We start from the raw sequence: 12,496 nt of genomic DNA on the forward strand, positions 1-12,496 counted from the left end.
TCGTTTGTATTCTTTGACATTTGACTCAGCATGACTGTTTTGTGCTTTCTACTGTCTTCGTTATTAATTTATTGTTGCATATATGATATTTGTTCAACGCACAACACATTATATACTACGGTGGTTGTTTTAACGTGCTCTATAAATACAGTTGAGTTGAGTCACGATAGTTGGGAACGATCAGCAATAGTCATAAATCAGTAGCCCCCAACCCTTTTTGTCCCACAGACCGGTTTAATGTCAGAATTTTTTCGGTGGACCGGCCTTTAAGACCCAATAAACTACAACAATAAATAATAACACTATAAAACATTAATAAACACCAGGAACGTACTCTCTGGTCGCTACGATAACGTTTAAACTTGCTTTGTGACTGCTTTATTTCTTTTGTATGAAAGTTGCCCATGTTAAGCGCTTTGTTACAGCGTTAGCTGTTGTTAAAGCGATATACAAATCAATATGTGTTTTATTATATTGTGTTATATTGCCTTCAAAAGAAGGATACGCAGCAAATATCAAGTGCAAATACAACTCACCGTCGTTGCATATAATGCTGAGTGGACCTGGTGCCTGGGAATCCCCGGATGAGATAAATCCGTATTTCTAAGTACGATTCGTGATACTCTCTATTAAATGTAGGCTTCTTTTATTGGTAGTTTTAGGCTCCTTTTCTGTTTCCCCATTGGAACTTTTCCCCTTCTCCAAAGAAACTTAACAATTTAATGTTTAGTTTTTATATTTTACTACCGCAATTTTGCTAGCTCATGGGTTTCATTTTAGCGGTAACCTAGCACCTGGTGTATGATGATGTACTGTAATCGTTTACAATAAAATTACAGAGTCGCTGGGTGATGACGTCAACACGAGGCGTCGAGAACCAGACGAGAGTGACTGAACGAAAGTTACCCCAGTTAACGCAACAGCTGGACACACGTGTAACTCTTTGATAACAAGACAAAAACATCCGCAAACAGGGCGTTGGGGGCCACTGATATCCCACTACTGTCGAGAAGCAATATTTCTAGAGCAAATTTCTGCCTCTGGAAATATTACACAATAAATGTAGTGTGAGGAATTTTCTGGAATGTCATAAAAGGCCCTCAGTGTGATATGTATAGATAGGTAAGAATGTAACGGGCAGATAAGTAATGCATTGGCCGGGAATTGAACCCGGGTCAACTGCTTGGAAGGCAGCTATGCTAACCACTATACCACCAACGCTGAAATACATGAAATTGTATGTCGTAGAAAATCAGAAATTAAACACACGTCAGCATTTGAACTGCAACTGGTTGATTTCTTAATGCTATTCTCCCTTGGAATCCATCCATGTGAGTATTTGTGATTGTATTTTATTTATTATTGTACCTATGCTTGTCTGTGACTGTAAAGTGTCATTGAGAGCTTTGAAAGGCGCTTAAAATAAAATGTATTATTATTATTATAGTAGTAGTAGTAGTAGTAGTAGTAGTAGTAATAATTTAGAATGAAATGTCAAAATAGTGATGGATTCAAATATTTCACATTTTATTTATTCAAACAGCTCAACAAAATTGCTCTGTTCAGTACCGCTTTACATTATGGTGACATTACAAACATCAAAATTGAAGGACATATTTATATACTATGTAACATACATAAAGAAATATGGCACATTCATGCATCTGCTTTGTTCATGATCAGTTTGGAGGCCCAGTGGGAGCATATACGAAGAGACAAACACAGCGTAAATGAATGACTGACAGGTAGGCTTCTGAAAAATAAGAAGCAAACAGTAAAATTATAGAATGAATCTCTTTGGTGGTCAATAGACGAGTGAAAATGCCTGAGAAGATGGCTGAGGATCATTATTGGGCACTTCACGTGACTGTTTGGCACCCTCTCATCATTGGAGGTAAGCAGTCATGGTTGAACTGTCACTTGATTCTTAACACCATTTGGTCCAAAATGTGCATGGCAGGCTGTCTTACGAAAGTCAGACATGGAACTGCGTGTGATGAAGTCATTGAGAGTGGCATGATCCAACTTTAGTTAGCCATTAAAGGGATCAGGCAAGCTTTCGCCAACAGTATACAGCCTCAGCAATTGATCATCAGTTTAGATGAACGCACATTAAAGGGTGACTTTGCTAATCCTCCTAACAAAAAAATAAAATAAAGATTGTTATACGTGTGGAAACTGTCAGCAGAAAAATGACAGTTGGAAAATTAGTAAAATGAGCTGTGAAGAAAAAAACTAATGAATCAGACTTCTTAGTCCCCATTTACTTGTATTTGTTTTATACCAAGAAGTCAAAATACAGTAAAGTCTCGTTATATCGATATTCTCGGGAGTCGGAAAAAATATCGATATCACCGGACTATCGATATATCCGATCCTGCGGCATGTAAATTTTCTCCTTGCGTTCATAGAAATAGTATCGTAATAAGCAGTACTATCGATATAACCGATATCGATATAACGGGCTTTACTATATTACGATTGCTTTGGTTAAACTGTGGGATCTTTAAACAAATATATAATAAAACATTTTAGCACACTCTTATTTTTCTTTTTTTTTTAAATGGACACAGATTTTAAAAATGTCATTGAATGCATTGGAATTCAACCTTTTAAACATCAGATTCTTTTTCAATTTTAGGAAGAAAAAAAATAATGTGAAAGGGCTACAGTGATACCTTGGCTTACGAACTTAATTGGTTCCCAGACAGAGTGTGTTAGGAAACAAAAAAATGGTGTAGGGTTGTCCTTTAAGCCCCAAATCGCCAGGCTGCTCTTCACCGAGTGTTCTACTGGACGCACACGTACTTCTTCCACCACGACTTGGAGAGCATCTTCATCTTAACGGCCGTGCTGCGCACTTTCCTCTCCCGCCGCATCCTCCGCTCGCAATTACGCAGCCCCACGGCAATGGCGACGTCAAACACCTCCTTCAGGTTCTTTTGCGTGAGCGCCGAGCACTCCACGTAGGTAACGGCGCCGATCTTGTCGGCCAGCGCCCGGGCGTCCTCCTCGGCGACGGGCCTTTCCTTGCGCCGGGCCAGCTCGATGAGCACCTTGACGTCCTGCCGCAGGTCACACTGGGTGCCCACCAGGATGACGGGCGTGAGGGGGCAGCGCCGGCCGATCTCCGGGACCCATTTCTCCCAGACGTTCTGGAAGGACGCCGGGCTGACCACGCTGAAGCACAGCAGTAAGGCGTCGGTGCGACTGTAGCAGAAGTGACGCAGCTTGTCGAACTCGTCCTGGTGGAGATGCAAATGTGAGATTCAGAAGTCGTATGAGGACAGAGTGTCAAGGTTCAGTCATCTAGAGACAATTGCGCAGACATTGTGCACATTCCACCATGATGTCCCTGATCCACTGGTGAAAAGACACTTTGATCCTCTCCTCTTTCATCTTGAACTGCTTCATGTAACAAAGAGGGTACAGAAAGTGCTTAAGAAGGAATGACTCTCTGTGTTGTCATATTATTTAGATTTTTTGTTCTTTTGACTTCAAAACGGCGCCGCGAGAGTGGCTGCCTTTCCAGCAGCTCCGGTATTTTGTTTTTCTATTTTCATTCCTTTCATCACTTTGCTGCTGTGAAATGTAAATTTCTCCACTGCGAGATAAATAAAGGCAAATCCAATCCAATCCAGAATGATCATAAAGCATCAACCGCTTGCATATATTCTACCCCTGCCCGTCTCAGCACGATGGGGGACAGAGCTTTCAGCTGCTCTGCCCCCAAACTCTGGAACTCACTTCCTCCCAACATTCGTAACATCGATTCTCTTCCCACCTTCAAGTCCCATCTCAAAACCCAACTACAGTAAAGTCTCGTTATATCGATATCGGATATATCGATAGTTCCGGTTATATCGATACTATTTCTATGCACGCACAGAGAAAATTACATGCAAACAGGGTCGGATATATCGATAGTCCCGGTTATATCGATATTTTTTCGGACTCCCTTCAATATCGATATAACGAGACTTTACTGTATTAAAAATTGCATTTCTATTTATAATTGTATTTTGTTTATTGGATTCTATTCGTAATTGTATTTGATTTATTCATAGTATGTATGCTTATCTGTGACTGTAAAGTGTCCTTGCTTTGAGAGTTGAGCTTTGATAGGCGCCTAAAATAAAATGTATTATTATTATTATTATTATTTTTATTATTATACAATAAAAGTGATGGTGATGGAGTGACTTCAAGAGTAGCAAAAGATTGACAGGCTACTTCCTGGTCATATGTAATGGCAACACTTGTAGATACACAGAGCCTGGATAGCTCAGTCGGTAGAGCATCAGACTTTTAATCTGAGGGTCCAGGGTTCAAGTCCCTGTTCAGGCGAGATGTTCATCTTGAATCACGAACTTGGAATAAAAGGTGCTTTTTGCAAATTTCCACATTGTGGGAAAATTAAAGGCTTTCTCATTCTGATAGTTATGTCAGAGATGTTTGTTCGGTCAGACTCTGTAAACACAGGAAGATTGTCTTTTACTGTGGGCAGGGGACGCAGGCATTCATTACAGACGCCCAACCTCAGCAGCCCTCTGCCATTCATTGAGAGTATATGCAAATTTAAGTGATACATTAGTAAAAGTCTTCTTGATTTTAATACCACACTCCTGGACGTCCTATGCACCAACATCCATAAACCAACGGAACATACATATTTTAATGGGTTGTCTTTCCATGAACTGGTAGATTTGTAACCTGGCTAATGAGGTCTTCCTGTGAAGGGAGTTACCAAGTCCTAAATTCTGCCCAAGGCCAGATCTCCTACCCGAAGATGACAGTTTAACAGGCTGTGTCTGTTCACCTCAGATTGACCCCAGATTTTCTGTGCTTCCATTGGGGGCCTTGTGTTTGGCCAACTATGCATACAACAGCATGAATCTTTTAAATATGATAACTTCTATTCTGTCTATTCTTTAGCACTCTCACTATCACAGCATCCCGTTATAATCCGCTCCAGCTCTATACTCAGTTGAGCCTCTGTCTGATTGATGCGTCGTCTCATAGTTGTACATGAGAGGTACCATTGACATGAAGGAATTAGTTTAGATTACATTAGATTAAATCATCCTTTATTAGTGTCCTCCATACTTATTTGTCACTTCTTTTTTTATGATAATACTTAGTGCAGCGTGTTCTACCGGAGACAAATTCCTTGCGTGTTCTACATACTTGGCCAATAAAGATGATTCAGATTCTTATTTTCTGACTCGACGAGTGCCTCAGTTGTCAGAAATGTAACATAAAGAAATTCTCCTCCGCCTCCTCTGTCAATTTTCCAATTCCGGTTTACTAATCCCGCTTTTCCCAAATCTATCCATCCTTAACGTGTTGCTCACATCGTGTCAGTCAGTACATCAGTAGAGCACACAGACACCCACAACCATTTCTGGCACGTGGAATTACATAACCGTTGGCTTTTAATCCGCTCATATTCGCCCCGACACGCCAACATGTGTGTGAGTAGTCGCTGCAGCTCACGACAAGCTGTGAGCTTGGTTTTAGGAGAGGCTCAATAGAAGAACTGGCAATGGCCGGAAGGCTTTATGCATTTCAAAATGTGCTGCTCCCAGAGTTCATCAGAATGTGCTTATGAAACAACAAGGCTTCATTGGCTGCGTATGATGTAACAATGAGCCATTTCACAACCGTAGCTAATACGGCGACTCTTGAGCCCCGCAAGTTTGAAAAACATGTGGAATTCATTTTGAAGGGGTCAAAACGTTTTGATTAATCCACAATTAAGTCAGGCTCACATGAACTGACAACTAATAAACAAACCATGGTAAAAATTTAGGGCCCTGACTTCACTTGACATCGTCCAAATACTCTGGTTGCTTTTATCGTACACTTTACGGCCGAAAAATGTTTTCTTAAACATACTTTTAAGTCCGCCATCATTTGCTAACTCTAGCAGTTGTTCTACCTCTTGCACAGGCATGCTGGATTCACCTGGTTTGTTGACAAATGGGTTGCGGATCCATTCCTTGGCAGTTCGTCAAAGAAGGCTCGGGCTCAGTCTTTTCCAAAAACCCCGCCAATGTTTGAAACATGTCAAATACACGGCTATTCACGCGCCGTCCCCATAAATCCAGTTTGGCCTTAAATGCAGCTACTTTATCAATATGTATGTATTGCATTATATTTCGGACAGCCGCCCTCATTTCAAGCTCATACAACTCCAGACCCATTAAATTTTGGAATTAACTCATTTTTTTCTCGTGAAAGAAGAGTCTAAGGTTTCTTATGCTGCATTGAATGTTTATGTCGTCCTTAAACTCAATATTTTGTGGGTCCTGGAATTCGAGTGACATTGACCAAAACCCTGGCAGTGATTTGGACACATTTTTGCACGTCTGGCAGTGAATGGGTTAATTTCTTAATTTCTTTTTCCATAATTGTCATCGAACTTTTAATATCTTGAATATCTAAAATGGGCAATGAATCATGCACTGCAACGATGATACATGACACAATCATGCACCAAGAATCCCCACGTCATAACTGAACCAGTCAGGGCAAATGGCCACCCCTCCTAGTTTCTTCTCGAAATTAACGAAGACCTGTGTCGTTTCAAAAAGCGATACCATTTATTCCGCGTCAAAGCACTGCATTTTTAAAGCAGGTGAAAAATATTCCGTTGAGTCACGGGATGGTATGTTGGGTGTTTTAAACTCACCTGTCCTGCCGTGTCACACAACTGCAGTCGAACTGGGCTTCCGTCCACTTGAACCACAGCTGTGGGAATACAAAAACAAATCAATTGGATTCAGAGACGCAAACATCTAAGCCATTGGGACAGTTTGTCCTCATCGGCTGTGTGTTTGACACAATCCCAAGAGTGAGAGCAGATTTTGTTTGTTCGGTGTGACTCTATCCACTTGGAACGATTCTCGTTCGTAAGGTGGGGAGCATCTGTATTTACATGTGTTTTCAAGTTAGTCCTATCTGACATTTACAATACAATTGAAAATTTACAGTTCTAAATAGTAGAAAAACAAAACACACTCTCTCACACACACACACACACGCGCACTCACACACACATTGCTCTTTCATGCAAAAAATGACATCATCCCAGTGCGATGATCCCACCCATACACCCACCTGACCCCTCCCTCTTTGCTTCCAACACACTGCACCAAGTGCACAATCATTCAACGTCAAGACAATCTGCGCCTGTGAGCCTCTGTGACAAATGTGGAGGAGAGCGCCCACAGGCCAAGGCTGGGCATAACAACGGGGCCACTTGTGCAATCCAAAACCTGACAATGAGACCCTCAGTGGGTCTTTGTGATTTCTCTTCCCACACTAGTGTTTTTTTATGTGTTTTTGTTGTTTTTTAAACTTTATTAAGTGCAGAGGATGAAATGTACAGCTGCAGTTATATAATTGTTTTAGAAAAGATTAATCGACCATATATCCCAAACCACTAACTTAACTCATTCACTGCCATTCTCCAATTTATTCGGGAATTAAAAATATCACGTAGAACGCTATTCCCAAATTTGTTCGGGTTTTGTTTTTCATGCTTGCAGTGCTGATGAAGCACTGGCCAGACCTCTGGCAATATTTTCCCCCTTCCACAAGAGGCAGTATTTCCCTTTTTCCCATTTTAGCGCTTTGTTCCAGCTTCAGATTAAAGCGCTATATAAACCAAAATAGTATTGCATTGTATTTTGGACAGCCACCTTCATTTCAAGCTCATATAACTCCAGATCCATGTCATTGAGGAATTACATTTTTTTCCTGGTGAAAGAAGACAGTCTAAGGTTGCTAACGCTGTAGTGAATTTTTATGTAGTCCTAAAATGCAATATTCTGTGGGTTCTGGAATTCAAGTGACAATGACAAAAACCCTGGCACTGGAGTGGACACATTTTTGCATATCGTCTGGCAGTGAATGAGTTTATAATAGGATACAATTATGCACTATTATAAAACTAAATGTGAGCTGAAATGATTGACATTGTGGGGAGATAGACATGCACTACTTTGTATTATTTGCGCATTGGATGCAGAAGGCTTTAAAAGGTACAGGCCTGGTGAGTGTTATGGGTGTCTATGAATTAAAAAAAGAATCAAATGTACCGAGGCAATGATTAGTTCACGCATATGATAGAAGTAAATTCCGGGCTGAAAAACAATGTTGCAAATCTTGGTATCAGTACAAATGTATTTATGTGCTCAAATGACAGATATTAATGTTATAATAATAATACATTTCATTTATAAGTGCTTTTTAAAACTCTCAAGGACACTTTCAAATATTACGTAAAATATGCCTTCCCTGTACTGTTGGTTTCATAGTAAAGACAGTTTGACTCTAGAAGGCATTGGTTTTATTTGCATAATTTCTTATGGAAATAATAGCTTGCAAATCCAAAACAAACTTGAAAAAGCAAAGCCAGAGGACACGTTAGCTGGATGTAATTATGACTGAAAATCCCTTTCATGCAGGGGGTCAATACATTGGGTTGCTAATGATTGAGCCAACAAAAGCTTGCAGGGGCACGTTTGGGAAAAGTGGCAAGGAGAAGTCAAACAACGAGATGAAACACACATGCACTCACTAGAAAAGTACAAACTGACACGCCTCCTTCTTAAATAATAATACCTGGTTGGGTGCTGCTCTCATTTATGTCAGATGGGTAGAAAAACATTCACGCAAGCTCTGCCAAGAAATATGCTACCATCTTAAATCAGTAAATCTCATGCTGGCGTAACATTTAGTTGTGCAACATCACGTCAGCCTTTCGCAAGGGTGGGCAAGATAAGGACCCTTCAGGTGCTTTGTGGTCCAGATCCAACTGTTCTGCAATAACACACTCCAGCGTCCTTCATCAAATAAATAATTGAATGTTTCTGAAACTATCTGTCCAAACTATCTTATTTTGATTTTTGCAACTTTGTTAGTTGAGTGTTTTCAGGTAGTAGTATCTTAAACACATTGCCTGCCATTCCTGAATTTATCCGGGAATTGAAAATATGACGCGGAGCACTATTGCCGAATTTATAGTAATCATACATTTCATTTATAAGCGCCTTTCAAAACTCTCAAGGACACTTATACCATATAACTTAGGAATTAACTATTTGTTTCTGACGAAAGAAGAGAGGCCAATGTTTCTTAGGGTGCATTGAATGTTTATGTAGTCCTCAAACTCAATATTCTGTGGGTCCTGCAATTTGAGTTTTGCACATCTGGCAGTGAATGAGTTAACATACTACTGTACTACTTTTATGCTGCTTTGTGAAATGTCCAGCCTGGAGTTGGTTGATGGTTGTTGCAGCAATTGCCTACTGCGTTTTTGGCATAAATAACAGTGAATTCCTTCCTTGGTATGTCTGAGCCAAATACATTGATCCAGTCTTTACTTGTAAAAATCACTGGCTCACGTTATGAATACAACATATAAAGAGGAATTTTAAAAATATGTTTAAAACATGTACACGTTAACTTTGCATTGCTATGCTCCTAATTGGAAATGGATTGATGTAGCCTCCTCAATTGGACCTGCACTTCGACCTTTGCGATCGTTAATGTTTCACACCAAATTTCCACATGTCATCAGAGTACAGTACTGGTATTACATTTTACCTGTTTGACTAATGTCCCTGCTGTTTCACCTGGACTCGTGTTGACTTCTATATATTTTTTAATAATAACACAAATCCTATTATTATTATTATATATCTAATTTGATTTTTTTGCTGCAACGCTAAAACTCCAACATAATTTTTACACTAAGAAAATTCCTAAAACGTATCTAAACTAATAAAAAACAACACGTGGGGGTGCACAACATGCAGATGATATCCTAACAATAATAATATTTACCTGTTTGTACCATTCGTAAAATCAAGACGACGATACCATCGACTAGCGAGGCGAAAAAAACATAATTCAATCAGTTTCTTCTTTGGCAGTTACTTAGTTTTTTTGTACTGTTGTTTTGATATAGCGCCTCCCTATTGGCGTAACACTGCAACTGCAGTTAAAAAGTGAAGCCGCCGCAGACTGTTATCAACCCCTCAGTTAGCACAGTTTACTCGAGTGATATCCATCGATATGGCTGGGCTTGCAGTGGGAAGCCCTGCATCTATCCATTAATGTCCAGTTAATTTGGGGGCTGCCACGCGGAGGGGAGGGGGTTAGGTAGATAGATTGATAGGCAGATAGATAGGTAAATAGATACTTACCAGAAAAGTTGTCAAAGGCGGTGGGCACATATTTGGTGGGGTATCCGTTGGTAGTGTAGCTGACCACCAGGCTAGTTTTGCCTACCGCTCCGTCGCCGAGCAGGACGCACTTGAGAAGCCGTTCGTGAGGCTGCCCCGGCCGGCCACTTTGGACCTTGTGCGGCGGCACCGGTGGAGCCATGGTCGGAGGATATTCCATGGAGGTAGAATGAAGGCACATTCACTGAAGTCAGTCGGTGGGTTTCCACATGAGGACCGTGGAGTTTAACGTTTGGAATAAAAAAGAAAAAGCTAGTAGTTACTGAAAAAAATAACACGTCGAATTTCAAGGGACTTCGGTCATTGTTACGACGGATTGGCGGGTGGACTAACGTTCACCCAATTCGAATGACAATAGGCTGCTGTGTGCGAACCTGGGCTTTTGTATCCTCGGTGTATTTGCATAACTCCGCCCACTTCACGTGGTGCACTTCACATTATGAACCTTGCTTGAGGCTCATTTCTTGTCAACTCGAACTAGGGAATAACTTTTTCGTGGGAGCAAAAGTATTTTTTATTACTTGGACATCAGCTTCTGTGTGCGCCGTTTTGAACATCTCAAATGTAGATTTTATATTTGTTTACAGCTACTCTTACACCCACTGACCTACATTAATAGCGGACTCCATCCTGAAGATTTACAGTGGCCGTCTATCTTTAATACTATAAAATTAAAGTACCACCTTTTAAAACTATTTTCAAGTATCAGCGCATAATAATAATAATAATAATACATTTAATTTATAAGCGCCTTTCAAAACTCTCGAGGTCACTTTACAGTCACACATTAACCAATAATAAGGTTGCAGTGGTAATGTTCATGATAAACAAAATAAATATTTTCAAGTACTAATAAGTAAATTTTCTATTATTGAAAGCGGCTGTAACTTTCTGCAGTTTGAACATCACACTACGTACACTTGAGTGAGAAGGCTTCTTAAATACATAAATGTAATTCAATTAAAACGTCTTCGGGACCAAAGCTGAATACAACTTGCACCTAAGTTTTTAAATCACATTTTTTTTCATAATATCTTTTTATTTGATATCGGAATTATTCAAAATTTAATTACACATATTAATTCAATTGTCCAGTGGCCTTTATTTTGGATGAAATTTGCGAGCCATATTGAACCCTGGACTTTTGTCACCCTCTTGTGGCCAAAAACAATAACAGCACGGCAAGAATTGGATTCTCCGAAAGTTTGTCAAAAAACCGAGTCAACCATGTTGACAGTTAAGAAAAAATATATACTGTATATACATTGTTGTATACTTACGTTAGTATGTATTCATCATTTCCATAAAAAGTATAAATGTAGATTATATTTCATCCATCCATTTTCAAATCCACTTGTCCTTACAAGGGTCACAGGTGTGCTGGAGCCATTCTCAGCCATCTTTGGGCAGTAGGCGGGGGGGGGGGGGGGGGGGGGGGGGGGGGGGGGGCACCCTGAACCGGTGGCCGCACATAGACAAAACCATGCGTCAACAATCACACCCTACGGACAATTTTCAATGTTCCATTAAAATGCCACCCATGCTTTTGGAATGTGGGAGGAAACAAAAGTACCCAGAGAAAATGGCCATGGGGATAACATGCAAACTTCACACCAAAGGGGATGGTTCGACCCGCCACCTCTTCATTTCACCTAATAGAGTTAACTTGGCTGACAACTGACCATCAAAATGAAACTGACTGTGATGAGAGAAAAAAAGGAAAGTTTAGGTCTGGAAGACTTATATAACGATATTGTTATGTTGTTGTATGTTATAATAATAATAATAATAATAATAATATAATAATAATAATAATAATAATAATGCATTTCATTTATAAGTGCTTTTTAAACCTCTCAAGGACACTTTCAAATATTACGTAAAATATGCCTTCCCTGTACTGTTGGTTTCATAGTAAAGACAGTTTGACTCTAGAAGGCATTGGTTTTATTTGCATAATTTCTTATGGAAATAATAGCTTGCAAATCCAAAACAAACCTGAAAAAGCAAAGCCAGAGGACACGCTAGCTGGATGTAATTATGACTGAAAATCCCTTTCATGCAGGGGGTCAATACATTGGGTTGCTAATGATTGAGCCAACAAAAGCTTGCAGGGGCACGTTTGGGAAAAGTGGCAAGGAGAAGTCAAACAACGAGATGAAACACACATGCACTCACTAGAAAAGTACAAACTGACACGCCTCCTTCTTAAATAATAATACCTGGTTGGGTGCTGCTCT

The 12,496-nt window shown here is 40.0% G+C and overlaps 2 protein-coding genes and 2 non-coding genes across 6 annotated transcripts in view; 1 reads left to right on the forward strand and 3 right to left on the reverse strand.

Annotated features, from left to right (window-relative positions):
- LOC148888511 (uncharacterized) overlaps nt 1–1,451 on the reverse strand; it is a 43,387-nt gene extending 41,936 nt beyond the window's left edge. For all 3 annotated transcript variants that reach the window (XR_016117190.1, XR_016117189.1, XM_089014078.1), the window contains exon 1: nt 537–1,451. Coding sequence is in view for 1 of the 3 variants with exons in the window: in XM_089014078.1 (XP_088870204.1) it covers nt 537–547 (11 nt within the window). In the remaining 2 variants the exon portion in view is untranslated. The remainder of the gene's footprint in view (nt 1–536) is intronic.
- Nucleotides 1,150–1,221, reverse strand: trnag-ucc (transfer RNA glycine (anticodon UCC)). Its single transcript has one exon. It is a non-coding gene; the product is annotated as a tRNA-Gly (tRNA).
- A 59-nt stretch (nt 1,452–1,510) lies between the features above and the next one.
- On the reverse strand, nt 1,511–10,608 carry rhoub (ras homolog family member Ub). The gene is made up of 3 exons (XM_089014074.1): nt 10,218–10,608; nt 6,695–6,753; nt 1,511–3,245 (listed from the first exon to the last, which is right to left on the reverse strand). Exons 1-3 carry the CDS (start codon nt 10,435–10,437, stop codon nt 2,790–2,792), a joined length of 735 nt encoding a protein of 244 aa, XP_088870200.1. The 5' UTR covers nt 10,438–10,608; the 3' UTR covers nt 1,511–2,789.
- trnak-uuu (transfer RNA lysine (anticodon UUU)) lies at nt 4,275–4,347 on the forward strand. Its single transcript has one exon. It is a non-coding gene; the product is annotated as a tRNA-Lys (tRNA).
- Nucleotides 10,609–12,496: the final 1,888 nt, after the last annotated feature.

The sequence above is a fragment of the Hippocampus bargibanti genome, linkage group LG14 (genome assembly GCF_051943395.1).
Source record: "Hippocampus bargibanti isolate YZ-2025 linkage group LG14, ASM5194339v1, whole genome shotgun sequence".
Taxonomy (NCBI): Eukaryota; Metazoa; Chordata; class Actinopteri; order Syngnathiformes; family Syngnathidae; genus Hippocampus; species Hippocampus bargibanti.